Genomic DNA, 27,291 nt, shown 5'->3' on the forward strand with positions numbered 1-27,291 from the left:
TTGAATTTCACGACAAGAACAGTGGCACACCACAGTCTACAACTATAATAATTATAACTTGAAAAAGATTGAAAACGTTTTTCAACATTAGTACAAAGAGAATACTTTTTTAACTTACAACATTGACTTTATAGCTTATATAAGAAGTAAGTGAAAATGTTCTATGCTCACTCTAGCAAGGCCTGTTCTTAAGAACACACCAAGATGGTGAGAGAATGGAGAGAGATGAACAATAATTTGGGTGCAAATCTTGGTTTCTTTGGTAATGCCAGTGCAATATTGTTGCTGGTTTTGGTTTCCTTTTCCATTATCTCAGCTATAATATTTTCTTGTACGGATGGTATATCCAAAGAGAAAACTTCAACTGCGGATCAAGAATCTTATTATGGAGCTGGTTGTGCTGGTGCATGTGGTGCTGGATGTGGTGCATGAGACCCTGCTTGCATAAAACTATAGGGATAGCAAAAAGTTAATGTAGAAGTAGTTTTCTAGTCACTATTTTGATGTTAGTTTCTTATATTTATGAGGAGCTTATGGCTATGGTTCAAGAAGCCTAGGATTAAATGCTAACTATATATTACTTGTTACCACTATTTATTCAAGTTGTACTTTCAAGTTGGCATTCCTTTATATCTCTCTATATTATTGTAATCCAAGAGTATTCTTCTATTTGTTGTATGGTGCAACCCTGTAAAATTAATATGTTATATCATATATGCATGTCATGTAGAAAATGCAGGTTCCTTTAGGACATGACAGATGGGAAGAGGAACAAAGTTTTACTATATTTCTTGTGTTATATGGTTCCAACTAAAGCTAGAGAATGATTTTTTGTATGTTAGGAAATGTTGGTAAAATAAAGCTTCGGTTTAGCAAAACCAATAAGCTATTAGTCCAATGCAAATTGCAATGAGTTTATTGGCTTATTAGAATTAATACTTTCCAAGTTAATGAAGAACTAATGCAAAATTGGTCATGGTTTTTTCTCTTCATAAATAATTGCTTTTATATCCATTGTATGTTCTTTATTTTGTAAACGTACATTATTTATTTTTTATTGTATAAATAGAACTATATATGCCAAAACATACAACATGTCAAGATGGCCGAGTTGGTCTAAGGCGCCAGTTTCAGGTACTGGTCCGAAAGGGCATGGGTTCGAATCCCATTCTTGACAAATACTCATTTTATATATGTTAACCCCTCCTTTGTCTTCAAGGGCCAATTTGCTCTCCATTTTACTACCAGCAAAAATTAGTTGAATGCTGCACTTAAGGTTTAGGCATTTCCAATTCTTTTAAATGCATGGTTGTGTGTGAACATTAATTTGCATGTAAATATTCCTACTTTCCTTGGAAAACATTTTAATGTTTCCGTGGGTAATAAGGTTCAAGATTAAGGGTAGAGGTGGACAAAGAAATTTCTCCCTTCACATTTGTCTTTTTAATTCTTGACAAATGTACTATTGTGCTCATAACCTAAAATCTATGGAAAATATCTCAAAAGTGAGTTTGGTTCTAGAGTGAGTAACTGAGGATGCATGTATTAATCCAAAAATCACTTAATGTTAATGTAGACATACTAGCTCACACATAGCCTTACATAAAGGCATTCCCAGGTTTTGATGTAAATGCATGTAGCTAGTACAAGTAGTGCAACTGCCACAAAAAAGTATAAGACTAAATATGATTATCATTTATATAGTATGATGTAATTTCTCAGTTGAGATTGAGCAAAACAATTCCATAATTTCACAAAATCTTGGCAAAGGTAAACTCCTACAACATAAGCATTGAATACAAAGCACACAAAAGATAGTTTTGCAGCAAGAATCCAAAGGCTTCTCCATGCTATCTGTTATACATGATCATGCTAAGATTGATTTGGAATCTGGCCACCACTGCTACTCATAATTGCCATTTCATTCATTTATTGGTTTGTCTAACATTATTCCTCCCAAAATCAACATCAGAATTGCCGTCCTCGTCATCGGTGTCACTCATTCCTTCCAAATCAGAATCCAACTCATCATCTTCATCTTCCGAGACTGTGCCCTTTCCCAGAATCTCCCTCATTAATTCCTGGTCATCTTCTATAGGTTTGCCTGTTAAATACCTCTGTAATATAGCCTCAAACACCGATGGTATAGCATCCACATCACCCTCTTGGAGCTTTGCCACACGCCTCTTCAGCTCTTTGGCCCCAAAACCAAAACAAAGAAAAAATGAAAATTTTCAGCAGCTTTTTACCCCAAGATCAAAACTTTAAACACCCAAAATTGGTTCCTAACAAACAATGTGCCCCCACCCCACAAATCTTTCCACTTAACTAAAAAAATCTCAACCAGTTCTTAATTCTCAAATAATGATTAGATCACTTTTCACAGAATAATTTTAAGAAAACATTAGTCCTTACTAAGGATCACTCTAACCGGAATTTCATGTTCTTAGGTAGCATTTGGTAGATGTATTGGAATGGAACGAAACAAAAGACATGGATTGTATTCTATGTTCGACATATTTTATAAATTCAACTGAACATGGCATAAGTTAAAAATACATTTTTTTCTACTAAAAAAGAGTGGAACCAAAGACAACAAAAAACAACACTGCTCTGTTTTGTCCTGTCTATGCAGTATCTATGAATTAAGTTGCGATATTTTATATTTCTTATGAGGTATAATTTTTTTGTCATAGTCCAATTTAGGTATTTACTCAAAATTCAAACTGACAAAATGTCAAGGTAAATTGTAAACATTCACAGAGGCATTATATCAAACACTTGAGACACGCCGACTGAGAACAACAGAAAACCACAAAATCAAATCTCAACAAATAAAATTTCATAATGGCGTGAATTCAAGACAAAAAGCGTGTGAAAATCCAAAGTTTCTCACCTTCATCACTGATATCATCGACATCGACGGATTCGTTTTTCTTCTGAGTATTAGAGAACTGCGGTTGATTTGAGGGGATGTTGGTGGAGGAGAATAACCTCGTAGAAGCTGAGAGAGTAGGTATTGAAGAAGTGGAATTGAAGGGAGAGAAACGAAAATGGCGAGCACAGAAAGAAACGTTTCTGAGAAGGTTTGCGTTCATGGCTGTGTTTTTCTAACAAGTGATTCCTACTTTGTACCTTGTCAAGATCTTAGATCATGAGACAACAAAGTTATAGGGAAATTTTTACTAGAAAGGTTTATTTTAACTAAACAAACAGAATATATTGAACAAGCATTGATTTAGTGGTATAATATCCACTAAATCCCCATACAAAAAAATCAAGAATTTAATTCTTAAGATTGATATATGTTAAGATTGACGATCACATATCTCAAAGTGATTGATTTATTATATAAAAACGTATGGGTGATAGTACGAAATATATATATATTGACCAACAAAAATATGTCACCTCACTAAAATGTAACAATAAATTAAAAAACGTTATAGTATCAACAAGAAGAAGAAACAATATCATAGACACACAGAAAGACATAAAATACAAGGAGGTAGAGGTAATGATAAATAATGCAATGGTGACTGAGTAAGAGGATGGTGAGCCTCTAAGAGAATGAAGGTTAGAAGAGCGTGTATCATGTAATAGTGATGCCAGAATAGTGAGTTTTTTTTTGTACTACTAAGATATTCACCCACCATTTGAATAAATAACTAATACATTTCTTCCGGGTAACAAATTTAGGTAAGAAACCAATCTTTTTTTTTAGTACAAACTAATTCCTTTGTTAATGTCTTTGATTGTGTTCTGACATCAACAAAACATTGTAGATTATGAACACAAAAAAATGTACTTTTAATGGTTTCAAATAACAAATTCCACATGAGTGTCACTTCCACTCGGTTTCCAAAGTCTTTCAATTAACAAATAATACCTGATTCTCTATGCACATTGATAGAAGCACTGCTATATAGTACATACACCCCATAATTTCTCCATAGTTTTGAAGATGACTGTAACCTTGTACATGCTTTTTATAAACTATAAGTATACTTGTTTTTAACTAATTATTACAGGAACTTTTGCATATTATTGGTAAGAACTTCATCTAGCTATATTCTTTATGTACAAAAGAAATGAGGTACTTCAAAATAGCAATGGATTAAGGCTTGTCATGATGAATGAGAAATTCAGTTATACATGGATACAATTCATCTGCTGCCTGCAATTTCGGCGTAAACAGTGATAAAGTTAAGAAAACTAAATAGGTTCAAATATACATGAATGTAACTCTTTATGAAGAGAAGAATAATTGAAACAAACATACCAAACGACCAGCCACTATGTCATAGTGACCATAGTGTGGACCTTCAGGCTCCCCAAAGACTTTGTATGTAACCAGTTCCTCAGGAATAAGCTTCACAGTTTCTGATTCAAATTTATGATTATGCTTGTTAGATATATTTAGATATAAAACCATTCATTTGTCTTTAACCAACAACTTTAAACTTTTGGGAGAGTTGATTCATGACATGTATCATAGCCTCTCTACCCAAGTGGTCTAGACTCTAGAGTATGAACTTCTACGCGTTAGTTGGCTCGTGCATTACTCACACTTTAAGTCCGAAGGGCTCTTGCGTAAGGGGGTGCTAGATATATAAAATCATTCATGTGCCAATACCTATTAGGTTAAGGTTTTCGGTAAGTTGGTTCAAGACAATGCTCATGATCAAAACAACATTGCTTTTGTTTTGGCCAGAGAGGGGAAATGTTAAAGTTAAGCATTTAATGGATAGGTCAGTGCAGTTTTAATACCGTATACGGCTTCAGGAGGACAGATTAAGTCTTGATCACCAGCAACTGCTAGGACAGGAACATTACTTTTACGGAGATGGTCTTTGTAAAAAAAAGATCCATTCCGGTTGCATAAACCACCTTTCTGGAAGGCTGTTTTTAACTGCAAGAGAAGCTTAGCAGGTACAGTACCTGCCAATCATGGTTCAGTTGTTAACTGTGGAACAATCCAAAGTTGGGAAGAGAAAATTATTGCAAGAGCATGCATAGATTTCAATATTCAAGAAGTTGCATGTAGCCGATACTAAAGGCTCCTAGATATGACGTTTATGCATGACTGCAAACTAAAAACCCAAACTATGAAGTTAATGCTTTTCAAAGTATGGACTTAAATTATGTGAATACATATAACAACAACTGTACTTCTTAATAGAAGTCTCCGAGCCAAACTATGCAGAATTTGGTAAGGAAGTTCTTGCAAAACAAATGCATATAATAGATATTATGCTGAAAGGCTCTTTGTAAGAAAAATGCTGAGAAATAATGTCAGGGGCAAAAAAGAAAATTTGGAACTTACAGAAGTTGTTCAAAACAAGCTTCTCAAACAGCTCCTGATCCATCATGTCTTGTGCTGAAATTTGAGAATTTAGCGAAGATAAAAATTGCGGAGGATGCTTTAAGAGAGGATAAACAGTAGCAAGCAATGGCCCAACTGGAATAACTGGAATGTTTAAAGCTTGAGCAGGCTCAACCTGCAAAGAAAATAATTTTCTAATATCTTTAGCTTAGAGACATCAGACATCATTGGCATGAAGAAAAGATAAATCGATGTTGTCAACTGTCACCAAAAACAGTTTCTTTTATCACTTGCCAGTGGTAAAAGCAACTTGAAAGATGATCTTGAAGGTGTATAGTCAAGTGATGATCCCAAAGTAACAACCGAAGCCAACCCAGAATCCTTTCCATCAAAACCTGACATATTGACGTAGCAAATAAGAAACATCGATCAACACATTAATTCCCAGAAATAATATGCAAACAGGATCCTTCACAACAATCTGGTTTATACTCTAAACAGGATCACAAGTTGTCCCGAAAATTTCTCACGGGAACAAAATGAGAGATAACATGCTAGGCAAGAGTTATTTATATTACCAAATGCTACACATCTGTCTCGTTTTAATAGGAATGGACATAATTGATGCTCAATCTCAGTAAGTTTATAATGTCCTTCAAACTATGGCCATTAAACTAGATGCGGAAACCAGAAAACACCAGAAGCACTTCTTTCATGCATCATTGCGAAATAACTGATTTAGTCTATAATTAAAGATAAGTTTTTCATTTAATTAATGAAAACTGTAGAACCATGTAATTAATGCAGCCAAATAAAATTAGAAGGTTGTAGCTAAGTAATATTTAATATGCTAATTAACGGTTACAATATATGAAATTGACATCGAAAGTGAAATACACAAAGCAACCATGACCAATTTTGTGTAAACAAGGTTGCACCAAAAAGCAACCGAATTTGAATTTTTTTGGACAAACCTGTCAACTAAGTCTTACATGCAGAGTATTACTGACCCACAATTACAGAAGTTGCACCGGGAATAAAACAACAGATTAGCGGAACTTACAACGACGTGAGAGCATTGCATACAACAAGATACCCCCCATTGAGTGACCAATTGCCAGCAATTTTCCATCCCTTGGATTGCATTGAGCCCTCATGTAGTCCACCTAATGTATTATATTAGTATGAAATAAATGATTGAGAAACATATTTAATTAGATCATATGAAATTCTTAGATTGACACTTAGTGGAATAAATATTAAGATTAAAATCAAAAAGTTCAGCTTTGGCCAAATAAAAAATCATGCATCACAAAGGGATGTCACCTCACCGCGGCTGGTACATCCTCTTCCAAATAATGGTCAAAGTCCCAATCATACTTGACAATCATCTCAATTTGTTTCTGAAATCCTTCTAGAGTGGCAGTAAAACGCTCTTGCATGCCTAAAATCTGTGCCGGGAACAATTGTTGACCTTCAAAAATAGTTTGAAGTCTGTGATTGAAATCCTTGATTTGGCTACCGATTGCAGAGTTTTGCCCCCCTTCAAAAAATGTAAAAAAATGTCATATTTTCATGTTGTTAGTGTATTTATAATCATATGATGGGAGCCTCATGGATAAGGCTGTGTACATCTGTCGTCCTAGACCGCACTAGGTAGGAGTGTCGTGTACTCGGCCGCCCTTTATGTATAATCATATGATGTTAAAAAGACAAATTAAGATTACTTCAGTAAACCCACCGAGGATGCTTGCAACCCTGTCAGACATTCTTGCACATATATCTGTCAGCCTTGTTCTTATATGCAGTTCCTCATATACCTCTGATCCTATCATTTTCATGCGAGGAATTTCTGACTCAAAAGAATCACCGAAGTTTTTCAATTCCCATACTCTACCAGAAGAAGCACTGCTTTGACCATCATTAACTGCAGAGTCTATCCTTGATAAATTCTTGAGGCATTCCTCATCTTCCTTCAAGTTATCTCCATGAGTGCTCAATCCAGCACCTCGAAGCTCAAGAATCCATGTATCAAATCCTTGTGCCGCCATGTACCGAGCAAATGAAGACTGAACACACAAAACACGCACTTTTAAAATTGGCCGAAAACAAGAATAATTAATTAAATGGTAACTATAATTAGTTACCATAATTAACAATGTGATTTGCTAATGAGTCCAATTTAGGTACACCAATGTAGCATTTGGTCTACATGTCATAACAGGATGGAACAAAACATGAAATATATTCTACGTTTGGTGTATTTTATAAATATAACAAAACAGGACAATATATTAAAAAGTGGTGGAACCAAAGAGTACAAAACAAAACATCTTGTTCCATCTTGTTCTGTCCGTACAACAATCTGTTACATAAGTGTATGCAAGTATATCTCTTCCAATGTGAACAAAAAAAACTTCCGACAGTGATAATAGCCATTGCATATTTAATTAACAAATAATTACCGAAGTCAATTAATCAACAAACATAATTACTTCCCATAATTAACATTTGATTTGCTAATACATCCTACTCAGTTACACAAATTTAGCATTTGATGGACATGCCAGAGCTGCACAGATCTTCATAAAACATATGGTTTTGCTCTGTGTTTTGTGTATTTTATAGTCAGAACTTTACACACAAGATATTAAATAGTAAAGCATTTCTTTTGGTACTACCAACAATGTGTTTGTCTAGTAGTGTAAGGCCCACTGGAATCCCAATGTCGATGTTCGATTTCCGGAAGCGATACTTGTTGTGAGGGGCTGCCACGAACCCCGAAAGAGATTAGTTTCTTACCAAAAAGGTGAGGGATACCCTTGTTAGTGCAAAAAAACATTTCTTTTGGTATTACCATAGGTATACCTCACCCTTCTCACAATATGGGTAAAGAACTAATTCACGTGGCTGCTCCTCCCACCAAGTGTTACCCCCAAGAATCGAAAAACCTTGTAAAGCATTTTAGATCCACCAGAAGGGGTGGAAATTTTTTGTTCCCTCGCCAAAAGCTACCTAACACTTTATGCAGGCATGTCAAATCATACAATGGGAACAAACTCACCTCAGGGGAGAGATCATAGCCAATAGCATTGGTTGCAACCCCTGATAACAACAAAAGCGGGTGATTCCTCAATGGAGCCTGAAACAAAAGACATGCAAAAGTTTAAACCATTACGAAAAAGACTAACAAAACCACCTTAAAAATTCTATAAACTAGCATAAAATATGCTAAAAATGAAGCCTTTATTCTTCTCATTTTTATGAATTTTACGATAAAAACAGTGAATTTAAGAGAAACCCAGAATGTAAATCATTGCATTGGAAAAAGGGTATCAATAAAAAACACAAAGTTAAGAACTTGCGGGAATGGAGAAAAATACCTTAGGAGAAGGAAGGTAGCGCCAGAGAGCGAGTTTCCAATCGGAGTTGGAAACAGAGACGCGGTGAAGCTCGTCGGCGGTGCATATCAGTCGCCGCTTCTCGTTTTTATTCTCCGGCGAAGATGCAAGGATCGCCGGCGACACTCGCCGGTGGCGAAAATGGAATGAAGCAATTCGGGTTTTGTTTTTCGGGTCGGGTTGTGTTGTCGGGTTAATACAACAAAATCCAACGCCAATGTGCATATGAAGCATTTTAATTTTGTTGTTGTTGAATATTTGTTGAATAGAATTGTTTTTAGATGACCCTTTTCTTGTGTCTACTTTATTGTCTAATTAGAGAGCCTATATATAAAGTTGAAGAACAACAAACTTACCAAATGTGGTTTATAAATGATGTGCTTAAATTTAATATGGATATAATATATTTGAATGATTTTCGTTCATACTAATAACTTTTTATTGAGAGATTTTTACACATAAGAAATTTATTATAATAATTTTACGTGAATTAATAATTTTGGTTAATATAGTAAGTAATACTAAATTTTTTTGGTACTAACCTTAACTAAGTAAATACTAAATTTGTTAACAATTAAGTATATTTTTTGGAATTACCCTTTATTATTAAAATTCTTTCCCTTTGTGCTCAATAATAAGGGTGCTTCTATATATAAAAAATTAACTGATGTACTTAATTTTTTTTAAATGGGCATATATATATATATATATATATATAAATAAGCAACACTTAATTCTGAATTTAGTTATATAAAAGGGAGATAAGAAAAATAATACTTATTAACACGACCCAATTTTAAAATACCAATACTCCACTATGTAAATATGTTATGTTTACGTAATTAAATATTCAAGGAATATGTTTGGATATGAGGTTACTTGAATGCGTTTGTTAGTCACAAGTCAGTGCGGATAGGATCATTTTTCTTCATTAAAATATATATCTTCTATCCCATAAGTTATTCTATATATCATTTGTTATGTGGTTAAAAAAATACTAAATTATTAAATTTATATTTTTTTTAACTAATCACAATAAATAATTATTGAGTCACACAATTTACAGCAAAATATGTATTAGTATGGTCCCAAAATCTTATCCACTTATAGGAAGACACAGCCTGGCAGTGTGTTGGGAATGATTACTATTTACTATCGTACATGTTTATAGTTCAACTCATGTTCTGTACCGAAGAAATTAGAATAGGTGGATGAGATTTTTTTTGAATATATTTTTAGAAAAAATTATCATATATTTTAATCCTATTCAGTACCGGATTCTCCTAGAGAGGATCCTCACTCGTGTTTTTAATGGATTGAAAAACAAAGATGCGTGATTTATCAAGTACTCTTCTCTATTTTCAAAATTTGTGGGATTATCTTTTTGGTGCTTTAGATGGCATAATATGAAAAATGATCTTCTCCATTAATAAAAATGCAAATGGTTGTTTTTACTCATGTTTTTAATAAGAAAAATGTGATATAATAAACAAAAGGATAAAATTATCATTATATGTTATTTTTTATATGTTATTATGTGGTACTTATCTCTAAATTAATAGAAAATGATCCTACTCACATAGTCAGAGGAAGATGTTTTGGAATGTTTAACATGAAAGTGATATATCTATAAAGTTTACAATTTCTAAAAGGGATTCTAAATTTCTAATCACGTGATTTATCAATGTTATTGACATAAAATGTATCAAAGTTATGAATATGTCCAAAATTTAAAAAGTCTTATTTTTTTTAGTACTATAAAAAGTATTCTCTTATTCTATGCATAAAAAATTAATATTTTTTGGGTTATGTGATTACTCCTTTCAATGTGTGTCATTTATATGAATTAAACTTCTAACATTTTAGTCTGTATAAAATTTAGTGAGATCTTACCGCATTTGATCAACACATTATTAATATAAAGTCTTATATGTAATTTGATAGATATTCATGTAAAACATTTACTTATGGGCAGGCTAGACAGGGTGTCTAGAATTGTAAGGTCTTAAGCAACACAAATTCTAATTGGTAAATGAACACTAATATGATTTCTAAATGATAAAATTGATTAGAGAAATTATAACAATAGTTTAGAGAGAAAATAGATTTGTGGAATTGAGATTTTAAAGGAATTTTTTGGTCTAAAAAAGTTGGGTAGATTTAAAAAGACGGTAGGAATGTAATGAATTTTAATCTTTTTTAGAAGAGGTTATTAATAATTAAGAGTGTAATGTTTGAATTTTAAAGGATTGAACAAGACTTTTTTAATACATTACAACATTTGAGTTAATGGTATAAATTAATAAGATTTGAATGGAAATAATAAGATTTGGATGAAAAAATTGATCTTTTTAGTAAAGATTGAAAGTTAGAAAAAGTCGAGTAAATATAACAAAGGAATGCATCATTTTTAATTAAAAATGTAATATCTAATACAAATTTTCTAATAGTCCGATTGAAAGTTACAAAAGTAGAGAAAAGATAACAAAGAAATGCATCATTTTTAATTAAAAAAATGTAATATCTAATACAAATTTTCTAATCTTTTAATAGTCCATAAAATGTAACCTTCAGGTTCTCCTAAGAAGCATTTCTCCATGTATCTAAAGTTATGCTAGCCCTCCATATATTAGCATCTTTTAATTCCTGCTCTTGAGTTTCAACAATAACTTGAAAATATTATTTATTAGCACATTCATTAATGCTTGAATTGTCATCTCACACACACACATAAAATAGAGTTGGTGTGTGGGTTTACGTACTTGTGCATGTTATTATTATGTGGGTCCTTTCTCTTGAAAAAAATAGAGTTGTAGTTGTAGGCTTAAAAACTTTATATCCACTTTTTTAATTGACGTTAAGAGCCTCACTATTTGTTTCGAGGGAATTAGTTACGTGGATTAATGGACTAAAAAGGAGGATTTACTTGTCATGGTTACCTATTTCTTAAAGTTTTCTAGTAGCGTAGGGAAGATATTTTTGGCTAACTTTTAGTATTAAAATGGTGAATCTAATAAGTTTAAGTTATTTCTGAAAGGAGATCTTGGTTATGTTTTCTACTACACTATTACACGTTTGGTATATGTTTCAAAATATTTACGGAAATAGTGTATTTTTAGGGAAGTCGTGGATGGTATCCATGACTTTGGGGGGAAGTCGTGGATGGGATCCACGACTTTGGGGAATTCGTGTACGATAAACACAACTTCCATTGTATATTAATAACAAAAAAGCTATGTTGCCTAGTGGTTCTTGATTTTTATGGGAACCTAGAGGTCCATGGTTCAACACCCACCTATTGCTTTTTTGTTATTAATATACAATGGAAGTCGTGTTCAGGGTCCACGACTTCCATGGAGAGAGAATATGTCCGGGAAGTCGTGGATGGGATCCACGACTTCCCCCCAAAGTCGTGGATACCATCCACGACTTCCCTAAAAATACACTACTTCCGTAAATATTTTGAAACATATACCAAACGTTTGATGGTTTATGATGGTTTTGACAACAAATGAATGAAAAAGTCAGTAAACGGGTGACTAGTACGGAATCATAGAAGAAGGGTTCACATGTCCAAAATTTATATCTTAATGTTTCAAGCCAATCACATTATAATAAGTAATCAAAAAAAATTCATTTCTACTTTTATGATTTTTTTTTCTTAACTAGTTGACATTTTTTGATAGGATTGATACACAATAAGACACCAAATCTTGGGATAGGTAATCTCCATTTCATATCTAACAATGTTACATGGACAAAGATCTTTTGCCCCAAAAATACTCTGTCCCCATATACCTAACCAATAACATTTCTCAAAATAATATGAAATATTAATTTCTGTTTTTTATACAAAAAAATTAATTCAGTGACATATTTTGCTTGGTTTGGTACACTATTAGTGTCGTACAGGAGATCTGCGTCCATGTTATGTTAGACCTATACGTTGGACAAAGATCACCTGTCCCATAATTTTCATGTTCTCATATCCTGAATCAATCAAACTTCACGAAATAATATAAAAATATTAATTTCTATTTTTATAATTTTTATTTTTAAATGAATGGAGTTTTCTAATTGGCTTGGGACAAGCTTGGGACAAACCAATAAGACATGAATGAGGACATATGATACTCGTCCCTATATGAGTTAGGTTATAATTTTTATTTTTAAATGGATGGAATTTTCTAATTGACTTGGGACAAGCCAATAAGACATGAATGATGACATATGATCATTGTCCCTATACAAGTTAGGTTATAATTTTTATTTCTAAATGAATGAAGTTTTCTCATTGACTTAGGACAAGTCAATAAGACATGAATGAAGACCTGTGATCCCCATTCCTATAAGTTAGGTTAGGTTGGTGTAACATTAACCAGGTTGAATCTCAAGTATTTATACAAGAGCAATTTGCATCTTTATATATTATCATTTCATTTCCACCATTAATTTTTAATCTTTATTGACTCTTAAAAATATAATTTGAATAAATAGTAAATAATATAATGACTATGTATAAATTTTTATACTGATAGTGCATAGATATTACTCACAATCTCAACCGTAAATGTTGAGATAAGTAAACTTTTGAGAGAGAAGAGATAATCAAAATTATCCCAAACTTGATAACGGTGAGAATCATTTCTACTTATCACAATTTTATGAAAAATGTATTAGAGAAGTCGTTTTTGTCTGATCAAAAGATTCTTTCAATATATCATTTCTAGGTTCAAAAGAATTTATAGGTATAGAAAAAAGCTAAGCTCTATTAAAATCGAAATGTTGGCCTAGAGCAAAAATTTGACTGGGGAACTATTATTATAATAATAACAATAATAATTCAGATATAAGATTGTAAAATAATTACCATATAACAATGGTTTTGAATTAAAATGACATGCAAATTCAAAATGCTCAATAACAAATAGTATTTGATTAAATTGCAAAACATGAAGGGTAAGAACAATCATCTAGCTTGGCAAGCCTAAGAACAAAATTGTTAGTTCTGTTTGCTTTTTGGGATATCTTATCCTTAATTGGCTAGGTTGGTGTTGCAGAGGTTCTTTTCTTGTATTGGTGTGAAAGGTAGTTAGCCTTGGTAGTTAGTTGAATGGTAGTTATTCCCCTTTTAGCAAGTATAAGTTATCTTATCTTTTTTACTTAGAATTCATTAAGAGTATATTTTCTATCTCAATATGTGTATCGTTACATATATCTTTTTATTTTTATTGGTCAAAAAATAGAAAGTTAATATATATTAAATTCATGTTTCATTTTTCTAGCCAGTAAACAATGAAGGGTACTGGTAAAAAGAAAAATACTATCAAGAACATATTAAAATGTTAAAGAAGGCTACCAAAAATATGATTATTAAAATGCTATATAGATTACTATGGCAAGCCCTCTTCTTTTTGGTTAAATGGTGATTCACCAAATTAAGTTTATGGACATGTCTTCTTTAATTTACTAAATCTACTCTTGCTTACTATTTTGACATGCAATATCTGATTATTCACTTCAGCTAAACTTAGATTATATACAAAACATGACATAGTGTGAATGGTGAACTTTCTTAAATCTGATGTAGAATTTGTTAATACAAAAATATAATAAACTTTAGAAAGAACATTAATAAAAATGTCCCTGGTAAGTTTAATGACAACAATTTGCCTTATTCACCTGAATTGCTATGATAACCAGAAGACCTATATTTTCAATGTATGATCTTACATGTCATTCATTTTCATATAGATAATAAAATGTAACAAAACTATAATGTTGTTGATATTTTTCTCTGGAAAAGTAGGGTCCATATATATATGATTAAAGAATGAAAGCATAGTCCAATTACCCCCCAATATACCTCCTCCAAAATGGTTCATTTTTTCTCCTAGTCGATTTATACCATCTGTGAAGTTCTATTTGTCTGCTGCTGAATATTATCAGAAGAAAATTGTTGTGAAGCATCAGATAATGCAGTAGTAGCAGCCACTACTGGCATCATAGATTGATACTGAGATTGCAATGGATCAGTACATTGCTGTTGTGTGTAGTATACTTGATCTTGCACAGTGCCACCATATTCATAACCATAACTAGTATTAACTGAAGAAACTACAGCAATGTGTTGTGGTGAATGATGGTGGAGTTGAGGCACACCAACATATTGTTGCTGAAATTGATTTGATGACATTTGAACAAATGCAGGGTTTGAAGCATCCTTGTATGTTGTTGGAATAACTGATTTAGTAGGGTAAATAGGTGGAGTGTTATCCTTGTATGGTGTTGTGGCTGCAACACTTTGGTGGGGTATTAGTGTTCTACCTAAGGGTACCACATTAGGGTCAGCTATATTTGATTGCAATGCCATGTTATATGGTTGTGTTGGTCCAACAGGCATTACATAAAGTGGGTATTGTTGCTGTGATGGTTGAGCATAAACTTGGTAGTAGGATGACATTGGAATTTGACTTGTAGGGTGGTGAATATATTGAGTCCTAGCATGGACAAATTGTTGTTGTTGTTGTTGTTGATGATGTTGCTGATTTGGATCCATTTGTGGGGGTAGTGTGAAACCAGGATCCTGATTTTGTTCCCTTTGTAGTACAGGGATGTGATCAGATATTTCACTATTAGCTTTGTTGTCTATTTGTGCAACTTGGACTTGTTCTTGATAGTAAACAGCTTTGGAGAAAGAATTTGTAGATGGAACACTATTATCACTGTAAATATTAACCAAAATCAATAATTTAAAAGACATATACTATCATCACCTGAATTAAAAAATTTAAGATCTGGGTTTTTTTATGTTTACTTCAACTATTAACCAAAATTTAAGAATTTGAAACACATTATCATTACCTAAGTTCAAGATTGTAAGAAAAAATAGATAAAGATGTTATTTTCGTCCCTTCATTTTAGTCCCTAAACTTTGTTTTTATTAACATGTTAGTCGATTCGTTAATTTTTCGCCAATGTCTCCTGCTTCTTGTGCCATGTGTTTCTTTCTAGTCGTGTCAAATTAACAAAAAATTACATAAAGAGACTAAGGCAAGAGTGGAAACAGACCAAATTGAAATAATATGAAGGACCAAATTGAAAAAAACCATACTATGACAAAAATGACACATAAAAAGATAAATACCTTGTAACTGAATCAGGAGAAGGAAAACACAAACCACCACTCCTTGGTTGCACAAGCTGCAATGGTAAAGGAAGTTTCTGAAACCCAAAAGATGCACCTTCATCTGATCTTTCATCATCATACACAACCCTATTCATGTTATCACTTGTAGTAACCATAGCCAATGATGCCATAGTCACAGGTGCAGGGTTTGGAGGCAGATTTGTCATTGATGGAGAAGAACAATTTGATGAACTATTCTCCACATCAACCAAAACCTTAACCTTATTGTCTCTATCACCCTGAGCATGAAACTTAGGCTCCAAGTTATTGCTTGAAGCACTAGGACTAAGACCATCAAGGTTCACAAAGCTATCAACTGCAGCAGATTCTGACACTACCCTTGGAAGAATACCTGAGTTGTTCAACGCATCAACAAACCATGTTTCAGACTTTGCATCATCAATGAGTGAACCCATTGAAACTGTGGCTTCATTTTTATTGAAGAACAGAAACACCCTTAGTCTTGAAGATGAAGGTTTCAGGGGAGAGGCAGAGGATTCTGCTATTCTATCAAACTCTTCAATCATGTTGTCAAGGTCTTCATCATTTGTCACAGTGATGAGGTTATCAAGATCCTCATTGGGTATCTGGTACTTGAGGATAAAGGGTCTTCCATTAAGGATTGTGTGAGAGAGGCGTGTGGTGAGGTCTTTCAATGAGGAAATTCGATCCACGACAACGATTCTTGTGTCGCCTCCAATGTAGCAGAGGGACTTGTCGTGAGGGCGTGGCATTATGTGGCCTCCGTAACTGCACATGAGGCGGATCTTGCCACCGGGAACAGGTGGAAGAACCTCATCATTCCATGCTGAAGGTTCCGCGGTCGAGTCAGATGCTAGTGGTAGTGGAGGAGGTGGATCCATTAATATGAGAACAGAGTGAGAACAGAGGAGAAGAAACAGAGTTAGTTAAGTTGATTCTGTTATATGTTGATGATGCAAGTTGGACTTAGTCCTTTTTTAATGACTTATTTTGATAAGTGAAAAAAGTTAACCAAAATGTAATGTCTCATTCGAAATGATAAAGATTTGTTATCCCAAATGATATCCTAAACTATGGCTCGGATTAATGATATTGAGGTAAAAATAGAAAAAGTAATGTACACTTAATTATTTTAATTGACATAACATATTTTTATTAGTCTGCAATGTGATTTGGGACAGCATATTCTTATCTCAGTGTTTGGAGCTGTATTTAGTACCAAAACAGCTTTTGCCCAAGTATTCAATCATAAGTTTCAAGGGTCAAAAGAAAAGATGTCAAAAGAAAAGATGTCAAAAAAAAAAAAAATATCAGCCACAGATTTCAAGAAGTAAAGTGATACAGCATCACTTCAATTCAACTCTTGGCTTGTATTTAGAGATAGTGCTTCATTTTTATTTTCAACGCTGAAATGCTGGTTTCTGTATCATTCTCATTAGTCTATTTCATTTAAAAGTATAAAGTATGACAAAATAAATAAAATATGAGTTACATGAAGCCTTGGCTCACTTGAATTAATTGAAAAGCTTATAGCTTGAAGTAAATGTCACAGTTACAAGAAGACATAATGAAATTTTAAAAGTAAATTAACAAGACAACAGGAGGGGTAGTAAACATATTTGAGGACAAATGCTTATGAATAATGAAATTAGCTTCATTGAATAAAGAAAGTTAGTGTTTTCTCATGATCAAAATTTGTTTCAAAATATTATAAATTTGTCTCCTGGTACCCTTTACTTAATACACTGTAATATTTATGTAGGAGTAAAGATTTATATACAGTTAATATATCACGTCATGCACTATTTATTTGTATTACTTATATATTTGAGAGACAATCAATAATAATTAATTATGATGAATGATAGATAATATAATGACAATATAAAAAACTCTTATATTACATACTTTTTCCCTACTTAATATTGCTTCTCAATATAATCCCTTCTAATGGAATTAAACTAAGTACATGAACATGGTGATGTATTGGTACTTGTGCATACAATGCAAACTTACAGCATGAATAAGCTGGTTATAAACCAATCCACATTATTTTCAAGTTTTTGACTTTCTGTCCTTTTGAGTTGGCACATGCTTAAGGTGAACACAACCCAAGATAGCAACTATAAGAGAGTAACATGGTCAATACAAAACAAGGGTGCTCTTATATTACCACAAGTGCTTCATTATTTTTATTTCTTTAGTATTATTACATTATTAGAGTTTATAAATAAGTCAGATTCAATTCTAGATATGTAGTAACTTTATTAACTTTAATTTTAATGCTGGTATATACTTTGAAGAGAACTTTGTTTGGGAATTTGCAAGATGTTTATGTATCCCAAAATTGCACTCTATTATTATTAGTATTTCTGATTTGATGCAAAATCTAGTTTATACATAAGCATTTGTACTTTTCCTAATTTCATTACAAAAAAATATAGAAGTTTATTGGGGGAGGAGTTTACACAGAATGAAGTGTGAAAAGCCCAAAACACTTAGATTGGAACTTTTATATCCAAACCCAAAATCCAGTATAATATTGTAAGTGATACTAGTTTATATAGCCATTAAACTACATATAAAAGTTTATATACCATAACTTAGTAAAAGAAAAGTGTATATTTAATTGAGTAATAATTTTTGTGAAGCTAGCCAACTACCACATCCACCTCCTTAAGTTAGTTGGCTCTAAAATTGAACATAATTATATTAGAGTTTGTTGGCATTCTATGCATGGCAAATTGGCAATTAATGCGAATCATCTATTTTTGTCTTTGTACATGTACTTTATCCAAACCTTACCCATATTGCTTCCAGATATGGTGGTCCTATTAAATTTATCATCTATCTATCCCAATCCTTGTCTATGTCATAACATGACTAATAGTTGTTCAGGTCCCTCACAGGTTAATTAGTTATACTCATGTTATAAGTCCTCCTAATATTAAATAATAATAATAAAAAATTCATTCATGGGTATTATCACGTAAAAACTATACATATTTGGTACATTATTTACTTAGTACGTCATTTAATATTCATTTATATTATATTTTTTGAAAAATCAATAAAAAGATAAATAATATAATAATAGTATATAAAAATCATATTCATACTTTTTTTTTCTCATTAGTCATTCCCCTTATATGTCAAGGAAATAAAATGTAATAGATTTGATCTAATGGTGTAAGACCTATTAGATTTACATATGATAAAAAAGTCAAATGTTCGATTTCTATGAGCGATACTTAATGAGAGAGATAATTATACCCCAAAAGAATTAGCTCCTTGCCAATAGAGGGAAGAAATACCGTTGATAATACGAAAATATTTTATACTTTCTTACTCTCAAGGTGATACAAAATAACTATGGTACATGTTGTTTATCCCAAACTTTGAGTGCTTGATACTTATACAACAATTTCTCCCTTTACCTATGGCCATGCAGCTATCAACCACACAGCACCAATAAGTCAATAACCTTTGTTTCTTTGTGGCTCTATACCCTTCTCTCCCTCTTTCTCTCTTCATGGAGAATATTGGTTTTTTTCAAAGTCCAGAAGGAACACAACATATCATAGGCTTAAGAGCATCAAAGAGGTAAATGAGTGTAGCCAAACTTCATATGTTGGTAAGTTATTCACTCCAAATATGAAAATGGTTGAAGATATACCAAAGATTAGCTTGTCCACAAATCTCTTGAAAGCTGAAAATGTTGCACATATGAACAGTTCTGGCAATATTTGCTTTGAGAAAAAGGTATAGGATGATGAAGTTTAGTACTTCACAGCTTCATGAAAATTTAGGCTTTTTTTTAAGCTTTTATGAAGAAAGGAAGCACTCATGTAAATTATGTTTTTTTCCTTACTATTACGCTTTAATTTGCTTGATATGGCAAAGCTGTAAAGTTAATATTTTTGTCTACAACCTAGAGTGGAATAAAAGAAGAGTAAATATGAATGTAGTGCAAGCGTGAAGTTTTTTATACGATAAGGTGATGATCTACTATTTATTACTATTATTTTTAGGAGTTAAAGATAATTAACAATGATGAACCCATAACCATGTAAAACCTATTTATTCTTATATTTTTTAAGATTAATTATACTTATAACTTTTTTTTAAGATTAAACTCATCTCCCTTTTAGAGGGGAGCACATCTTCTATTTCATAAAGAGTGTTATTCCATGTACCATAAACTATGAGTTATCATAAGATACTTAAAAATTAAATTTTAATTGAAATATTTTTTTTTCCAACCAATCACAAAGTTAAATAACACTCATCATGGGACATAAAATGTGTACCAATTTTAAAAAAACTAACAATTTATGCATGTGAGTACTTAAAGTTAGGAATGATTTATCTAAATATAAAAATTTAAAAATAACATATTTGTATAATTTTACTAAAACGCATAATATTTTAGTTTAATTTACTCTAGCACTATATCAAGAATGAAACTCTACTTGAAAACCAAACTGAAGTAAAACCAAATATTTATAGCGTTCTAGTAACTCGTGATGATAATTTTTCCCTCTAAATATTTGTATTTTTTTTCCTATGTTGTACACCAATCTATCATGTTCATACTTGAACACCAAACTGGTGATTTGATTGGGGCATGATTTTGTACAACAAAAGGAACCCTGACAAGATATATTTGACTAGGACACAATATATTCTCTATGAAAAAAATCCTTTAATTCTTTGATTGGGAATAGCATTATTTTTCTACTACTCCATTAATCTCTTGCTTTTTGATAGAAAATGGTCAAGCTTCTCGGATCAGTTCCAAAACAAATATCATGCATACATAAAGTGCACGGGTCGCTTATTTGTTTATGCATAATGCCAATATAATATACATATACTTTATACTATCAATAAATCATGTATTGAAACATTATATTTCCCATTCATATAGGTGCAATATTAACATTGATTTTTGAGTGTATTTGTAGAGTATTAACAATTATAAATGTGTTTGTATAAGCATTTATTTGTTGAAAGTGTGATTATAGAAAATATTTGATTCTTAAATAACTCAATAAATAAAATTCAAATTGTATTGGATAATATCTCACCTCTATATTCTCTATATAAAATTATAAATATAAGAAGTTATTTTAACATCATATTTTTTGTGATTACGTTTATAAGTATCATATAAAGTCATAAAGATTTTTTAGCATATCTCTTAAATGCTTATGTTTTATTTTAGATTAATGTTCATTGTGTATAAATATTTGAATATATTTTTAGCATTCAAATATTGTATAATTAAATGTTATTTATTTGATCATGTTTTAGATAATAATCATTGTATGAAAATAACTCATAAATTAAAAACACACTAAGTTAGGATATGACAGATATTTTTTATGATAAATTTAATCAAAATAATAGAAAGAGTCTAATAATTAATTTGTTATATTCCTAATTAAAATACATATATTTTCCATGAATATATATACCATTGTTATCTTTTAATTAAATAATATAATGATAGTAATTAAATACATGGACCCGTGCATTCGCATGGCTAAAAACACACATGTTACCCGTACATTCACATTACTAAGAAAACACATGTTACCCATGTATTCGCATAGTTAAAACGCACATATTACTCATACATTCATATTATTAAGAATATACATCTTACTTGTGTATTTGCATGTTTAAGCACATAAGAAAAATAAATTGATAATTTTTAATTTGAATTTTCTACAATTAGTATTAAATTATTATTAACATATAAAATATATAAAAAGTAGGAAGGAAAAAATGTGAGGAGGAGGTGACATGAAGGAAAAAATGTAAGGAGAAATTGACATGTGACATAAGAAACATAGATGTTGTAAACACTCAATTTTAGTGGGATAGCGACATGAACCAATCACTAATTAATATTAAATTATTATTAGCATATAAAATATATAATATATAAAAAGTAGGAAGAAAAATATGTTTGAAGGAGATGACATGTGGCATGAAGGAAAAAATGTAAGGAAAAAGTGACATGTGACATGAGGGAAGGAGAAAATGATATGTGGCATGAGTGAAGGAGAAAGTGACATATGGCATGAAAGAGTTTTTTTTATTATATTGTTAATAGATCGGATGATTAGCCATATATTAAAGGCTCCTAATAATTAAAAACAGACAACATTTATTATTTTCCATTCTCTTCGAAAACATTTGGTGGGGAATTCCTTCAGACACCAAAATGTGTCTATATATTTTCATTAATATCATAGTAAAAGAGTTAAAGATCATAATCCAATGAGTAAGAAAAAGAAAATACCATACACTAGCTCTCACACTATACTCCTTGTAGGAGAGGGAGATTTTTCTTTTGCACTTTGCTTAGCAAAGAAATTTGGTAACGCTAGGAACATGGTTGCTACATCTAGAAACTCTAGAGGTATGTTGAATTAGAAACATTTTATGATGGTTACTTTGAAACATTTAGTTACTTCTGTTGAAATTAAGAATAGTTTATGTTATTTAAGTTTTGATGTAAATGGATATTACACTAACTTAGTTACATATATATTTTTTGTATAATTTGAGAAATTTAAGATTCTCTAGAGGATATGTACAGTGGTATTTCGGGGAAGTTGAGTGAATTAGAAAGTCTTGGATGCACTGTTTTGCATGGAGTAGATGTTCATACAATGGCGCATCACCCAATTCTCCAGTCTAAGGATTTTGATCGAATAGTCTTCAATTTTCCACATTCTGGTTTCATTGATTCAGAAAATGATAGGCGCCAAATTAAGTAAGTAACCATAAAATATGTTGAGTGTGCTTATATTTTGAAAACATTGATGTGTGTATTTGTGCATTCAATACGTTTTTCATTTTATATATAGTAGTATGATTTGTAGCTTGTGGAAGAATCACAACATAATTCTATTTTGTTTTTCTCAACATGCTTTTTTCTTCTTCTTTCTATTTATAATATATTCTTTTACAAAATTAGTTGATATATCTTCATATATCATAGATTTTGTAAGTGTTTTTACTTTTTAAGTTCACCATTAATTAATTAGTTATAGTGTAGCAAGATTTATGAATTGATTTTAATTTGTAGGATGAAATATCATTTTATCTCCATATCTTTGGTTTTTGTTCAAATGTTAATAATTCTTTTATTTTTATTGAGTTTTACTAATAAACACAAGAAAGATTGCTTTCTTTGATTTATGTCAATAGCACACATTTAATAATACCTTTGTAATAAAAAAACAAACTCTAGTGCTATAGAAAAACTTGTGTAAAACCATATATAACATATTATATTTGAAGACAAATATACTTATGTTTTTTGATGCTATCATTTATAAATAAATTTTAATTAAAATTAAATTTTTAATATGTTGTCAAGATTTAATTGGTTATCTCTACCTCCATAAATCTTTACACAAGTATTTATGTTATTGATATTGAATTGAGTTAGAAATATTGATATAATTAAATAATTATGTATACTTGTATTTAATTGCAGGCGTCACAAGAAATTAGTCAGAGGGTTTTTTAGAAATGCTAAACACATTCTTGGCTATAAGGGACAAATTCATATCACCCACAGGACTTTTTATCCTTACAGTGAGTGGGAAATTGAGGAGATTGCAGAACTTGAAAATTTAATATTGGTTAAAGAAGAGTGTGAACACTCAATTTTGTCCGGCCACTTGTCAGATAAATTAAAATACAAAAACAACAAAAAGGATTATTACTTGTCAATACTGTTGTTGGAAGGGACCACGTTGGAATTTATGTAAAAAGTCTATTATGAGTGTCAATTCTGTTAAATATATTAGATCACATTGAATAGTACTTAGATGTTCATAAACATTATTTGCCTGAGTGGCTTGTATATTGTACAAAAGGATTATTACTTGTCAATTGGTTCAATGTATGTGTGATTTAAATCTCACCTATACGAATAGTACTTAGATGTTCATAAACATTATCTGCCTCAGTGGCTTGTATATTATACAAAAGGATTATTACTTGCCAATTGGTTCAATGTATGTGATTTAAATCTCACCTATATATGTAACTGAACAAATCTAACCTATTTGCCTATATACTCAGTTTGTTTTCAGTGATAAAACTAATTATTTGTCCCTCTTATCATCTTATGTAACATCCTGCTTGTTGACTGATGATTTATTGAATATGATATTCACCTAAAAAGGTGTTGATGATGTCTCTGATAGTCATTCCTGCAAAAAGAGATCAAAGAGTAAGTTTTTTAGACAATTACATATTGGGGCATAAATGTAGTAATATTGAAACAGCCAATTTTAGTTACGAACCAGCAAGGGATATCCATGGGTTATCAATCAAATCATAAACAAGCCATAAAGAGCAAAGGCAGTGCAGAAATCATAGGTCCTTCAGTTACAAATCCCTATCAACAGTCAGGGGCAGCTTTAAGGCCTCACTAAACCATGGAAATTTAAAAGAGGCAAATCTGAAAACCTCACCTTTTCAGTTACAAATCAGACATAATTGGCAGGAATAATAGGCAGCATTGAAGTGGAGTAATCAAAATAGAATAGTCAGAAAACAAAAGGGTAATCCTACGTTGGATTTCAATTGGCAACTCAAGAGGTTTCCATGAACCCTCAATCAGTATAAAAGGGACAAGCACCAAGCAGATTGGACGGGGGTAAAAGGGGGAGAACAAGCTATCATATACAGTTATAGGGGGATATACACATTTCATATTCTATTATTTTTATGTTACCTCCTCCATAATATTGCTTCACAACACATCCTTCTAATCTCAGCTTCTCCTCTGTATTAGTCAAGTCACTGATATGAGAGAGAGAAGAGAAAAAAACCCAAATATCCCCTCGAAGGTGCAACACAGCAACACCCTCACATATACATATCTCTTCTCCAATCTCATACTGATATTATCCTAGCATATAAATCCACCCTTATCCCCTTTGCCCTGTTTGGTAACCAACAATCCAAAAATCCTCATTCCATAACCCCATGTAGGAAAAAATAATAATTTATTCCTTACCATCATTAGCATAAACAAGAGTAGCATCCTCTTAAAGATTGTTATGATGGGAAGTGGAATTTTAGCCGTGTGCACAAACACTTGCCAGAAGGGGGTTTATGTAACTTTTTTTGATATGGCTAGAAGCCTTGGTGGCCAGGCATAGGTTCTCATCTTTACCAAACTCATTTCCAGAACAACACCAACCAAATCAAAGAACATATTCCAAATTAGAAAGGCCAAAGAAAATAGCCATATACACAGTTCTATCAGAGCATACATGGCAACAGTGATAAAAAGAGAACAGAGATTACAGACACATATACATTGCAACAGAGGCAGAGATTACAACACATATATCATACGCGTAATAAATCAGAGAGCTATATAAAGAAAATAAACCAGATTACGTAGAAGCAGAGTGACTTACAAAGCTCGTAACCAACCAGAAAATCCACGCCTATACCGGCACCCAGAAATATCAAGCTACATACACCTACAACACAGGAAGGAGAACATACTCACATCATTCAAAATACATAACATTGAGAGAGGACAATCAGAGAGGAAGGCAGAAGTAACCAGGGGAACAATACCATAGTTACATCACATCTATTCACACGACCATAACCAGAGAGCAACTTCCATACAATCAAGCAAAAGCAAATCTGAAAAAAATAGAGACACGTTTCACAAGCATCATAAACCAAGAAGGTGGCAGCATACATATCGTACAGCAAAGAGCATACACTCAGGTAAGCATCCAAACCATAAAAATCTGTCTTATGAAAATGTCTTGCTTGTTGTGGCTTATGCTTTAAACTCATAAGAGTATTCATGATTGTCTCTAATCAGAAACGCACATGCATATAATGGACTGGAATATAAAATTTACGATTGAAATTTGTTTTAGTCAATGTATTTCCACCAGTTAGGCAAAATTTCAATAGCTAAGGGATTATTCCCTTAACATTACTAATCTGGAACCTAATTGAATCTCATGCAACGGGTGAGGGTTCATGAGGAATAAGGAGAGTAATTACCTCTCCTCCGAGTTGGTGTGAATAACCACCGAGGGAATACGTCCTGGCTCAATTGACGTAGCATATATCCTGGGTACTCTTTAATCGATATTGGCTCAGCTATGAGTGACTCTGGATTATCATTCAGTAAATGTAGTGAATCGAAATTGCATAAATCCATAAAAAATACAGAAAAACAAGAATCAACATAAGGTAATGAATTGACAAAAAATAAGGCAATAATTACCTGATTCGGAACCACCTTAAGCCACCGGAAGTGAGAACTGAACCACCTTAAGCCACCAGGAGTGAAAACCGAACCAACATAAGTCACCGGGAGTGAAAACCGAACCATTATAAGCCACCGGAAGCGAGAACCGAACCATCATAAGCCACCGGGGTGAGAACCGAACCACCATAAGCCATCGGAAACAACACAATCTCAACCATCGCGAACTACCGCAACCCACCACAAACCGTCACCATTGCCGTCGAAGGAGTGAAGAAGAAGGGAGGCTAGGGATTGAAATTCCCTTTTCTAATTTGGGGATCAAAGAACCCGTATGGGGTTACCCCTCTCCTACTTCTTTATTTCACTTACCATTTATTCATTTTCTTTCACTTTTGTTTTTACTTAGTTTATATATGTAGTTGTTGTGAATGTATTTGTTTTATTCATTCTTAATTTAATTTATTCTTACACGCTTAACAAAATAAGAGTTTACTGACTTATTCTTTTTTACATAGTGAAAATTGTAGATTAATAAAAGAACTATTAACTCTATATATAATTTCACATAAAAGAATAATATATTATTAAATAAGTTAAATATGAGATTTTTGTAGTAAGGTTATGGTTCGAGTTGTCTCTAACTTCTCTGAAAATGAGAAGAAGGTCTACAACCAACACCACCTCTAAGCTATTAAATTTCTTGTATAAAAGTGATTCATAACGGTTGTATCACTTGATTTCATGTAGTGTCCCTAACTATTTTGTCACCAAATTAATCATGAAATTGTTATAGTAAGGTTATGGTTCGAGTCGTCTCTAACTTCTCTGAGAATGGGAAGAAGGTCTACGACCAACACCGTCTCTAAGCTATTAAATTTCTTATATAAAAGTGATTCATAACAGTTGTATCACTTAATTTCATGTAGTGTCCCTAACTATTTTATCACCAAATTAATCATAAATTGTTATAGTAAGGTTATGGTTCGAGTCGTCTCTAACTTCTCTGAGAATGGGAAGAAGCTCTACGACCAACACTATCTCTAAACTATTAATTCCACATATATATATATATATATATATATATATATATATATAATTAATAAAC

General features: G+C 32.0%; 4 protein-coding genes, 1 long non-coding RNA gene and 1 other non-coding gene across 10 annotated transcripts in view; 2 read left to right on the forward strand and 4 right to left on the reverse strand.

The window, feature by feature from the left end:
• Positions 1,097 to 1,177, forward strand: TRNAL-CAG. Its single transcript has one exon. It is a non-coding gene; the product is annotated as a tRNA-Leu (tRNA).
• On the reverse strand, positions 1,677 to 3,187 carry LOC109343038. Its single transcript, XM_019581151.1, has 2 exons — positions 2,897 to 3,187; positions 1,677 to 2,194 (listed from the first exon to the last, which is right to left on the reverse strand). Exons 1-2 carry the CDS (start codon positions 3,096 to 3,098, stop codon positions 1,926 to 1,928), a joined length of 471 nt encoding a protein of 156 aa, XP_019436696.1. The 5' UTR covers positions 3,099 to 3,187; the 3' UTR covers positions 1,677 to 1,925.
• Positions 3,799 to 9,050, reverse strand: LOC109343039. 5 transcript variants are annotated; one of them, XM_019581154.1, is made up of 10 exons: positions 8,710 to 9,050; positions 8,391 to 8,468; positions 7,068 to 7,395; positions 6,658 to 6,800; positions 6,390 to 6,492; positions 5,621 to 5,721; positions 5,327 to 5,501; positions 4,771 to 4,941; positions 4,283 to 4,383; positions 3,799 to 4,177 (listed from the first exon to the last, which is right to left on the reverse strand). In XM_019581154.1, exons 1-10 carry the CDS (start codon positions 8,959 to 8,961, stop codon positions 4,118 to 4,120), a joined length of 1,512 nt encoding a protein of 503 aa, XP_019436699.1. In that variant the 5' UTR covers positions 8,962 to 9,050; the 3' UTR covers positions 3,799 to 4,117. The 5 variants fall into 5 exon arrangements, with proteins under 5 accessions (XP_019436699.1, XP_019436698.1, XP_019436700.1 ...); XM_019581153.1 differs by having other exon boundaries at positions 5,327 to 5,498; positions 5,618 to 5,721; positions 6,658 to 6,869; XM_019581155.1 differs by having other exon boundaries at positions 3,800 to 4,177; positions 6,658 to 6,869; positions 7,224 to 7,395.
• LOC109342523 lies at positions 14,587 to 16,928 on the reverse strand. The gene is made up of 2 exons (XM_019580498.1): positions 15,875 to 16,928; positions 14,587 to 15,452 (listed from the first exon to the last, which is right to left on the reverse strand). Exons 1-2 carry the CDS (start codon positions 16,777 to 16,779, stop codon positions 14,630 to 14,632), a joined length of 1,728 nt encoding a protein of 575 aa, XP_019436043.1. The 5' UTR covers positions 16,780 to 16,928; the 3' UTR covers positions 14,587 to 14,629.
• Positions 22,166 to 27,291, forward strand: part of LOC109343041 (uncharacterized protein At4g26485-like) — a 23,735-nt gene continuing 18,609 nt past the window's right edge. Inside the window, exons 1-3 of the mRNA XM_019581157.1 lie at positions 22,166 to 22,331; positions 22,490 to 22,688; positions 23,418 to 23,577. Of these exons, the coding sequence (XP_019436702.1) occupies positions 22,190 to 22,331; positions 22,490 to 22,688; positions 23,418 to 23,577 (501 nt within the window). The 5' untranslated portion in view covers positions 22,166 to 22,189. The remainder of the gene's footprint in view (positions 22,332 to 22,489; positions 22,689 to 23,417; positions 23,578 to 27,291) is intronic.
• LOC109343044 lies at positions 23,724 to 26,551 on the reverse strand. Its single transcript, XR_002107155.1, has 6 exons — positions 26,202 to 26,551; positions 25,976 to 26,086; positions 25,529 to 25,600; positions 25,363 to 25,428; positions 23,964 to 24,141; positions 23,724 to 23,850 (listed from the first exon to the last, which is right to left on the reverse strand). It is a non-coding gene; the product is annotated as an uncharacterized LOC109343044 (long non-coding RNA).

This window comes from Lupinus angustifolius, chromosome LG03 (assembly GCF_001865875.1).
Source record: "Lupinus angustifolius cultivar Tanjil chromosome LG03, LupAngTanjil_v1.0, whole genome shotgun sequence".
Lineage (NCBI taxonomy): Eukaryota > Viridiplantae > Streptophyta > Magnoliopsida > Fabales > Fabaceae > Lupinus > Lupinus angustifolius.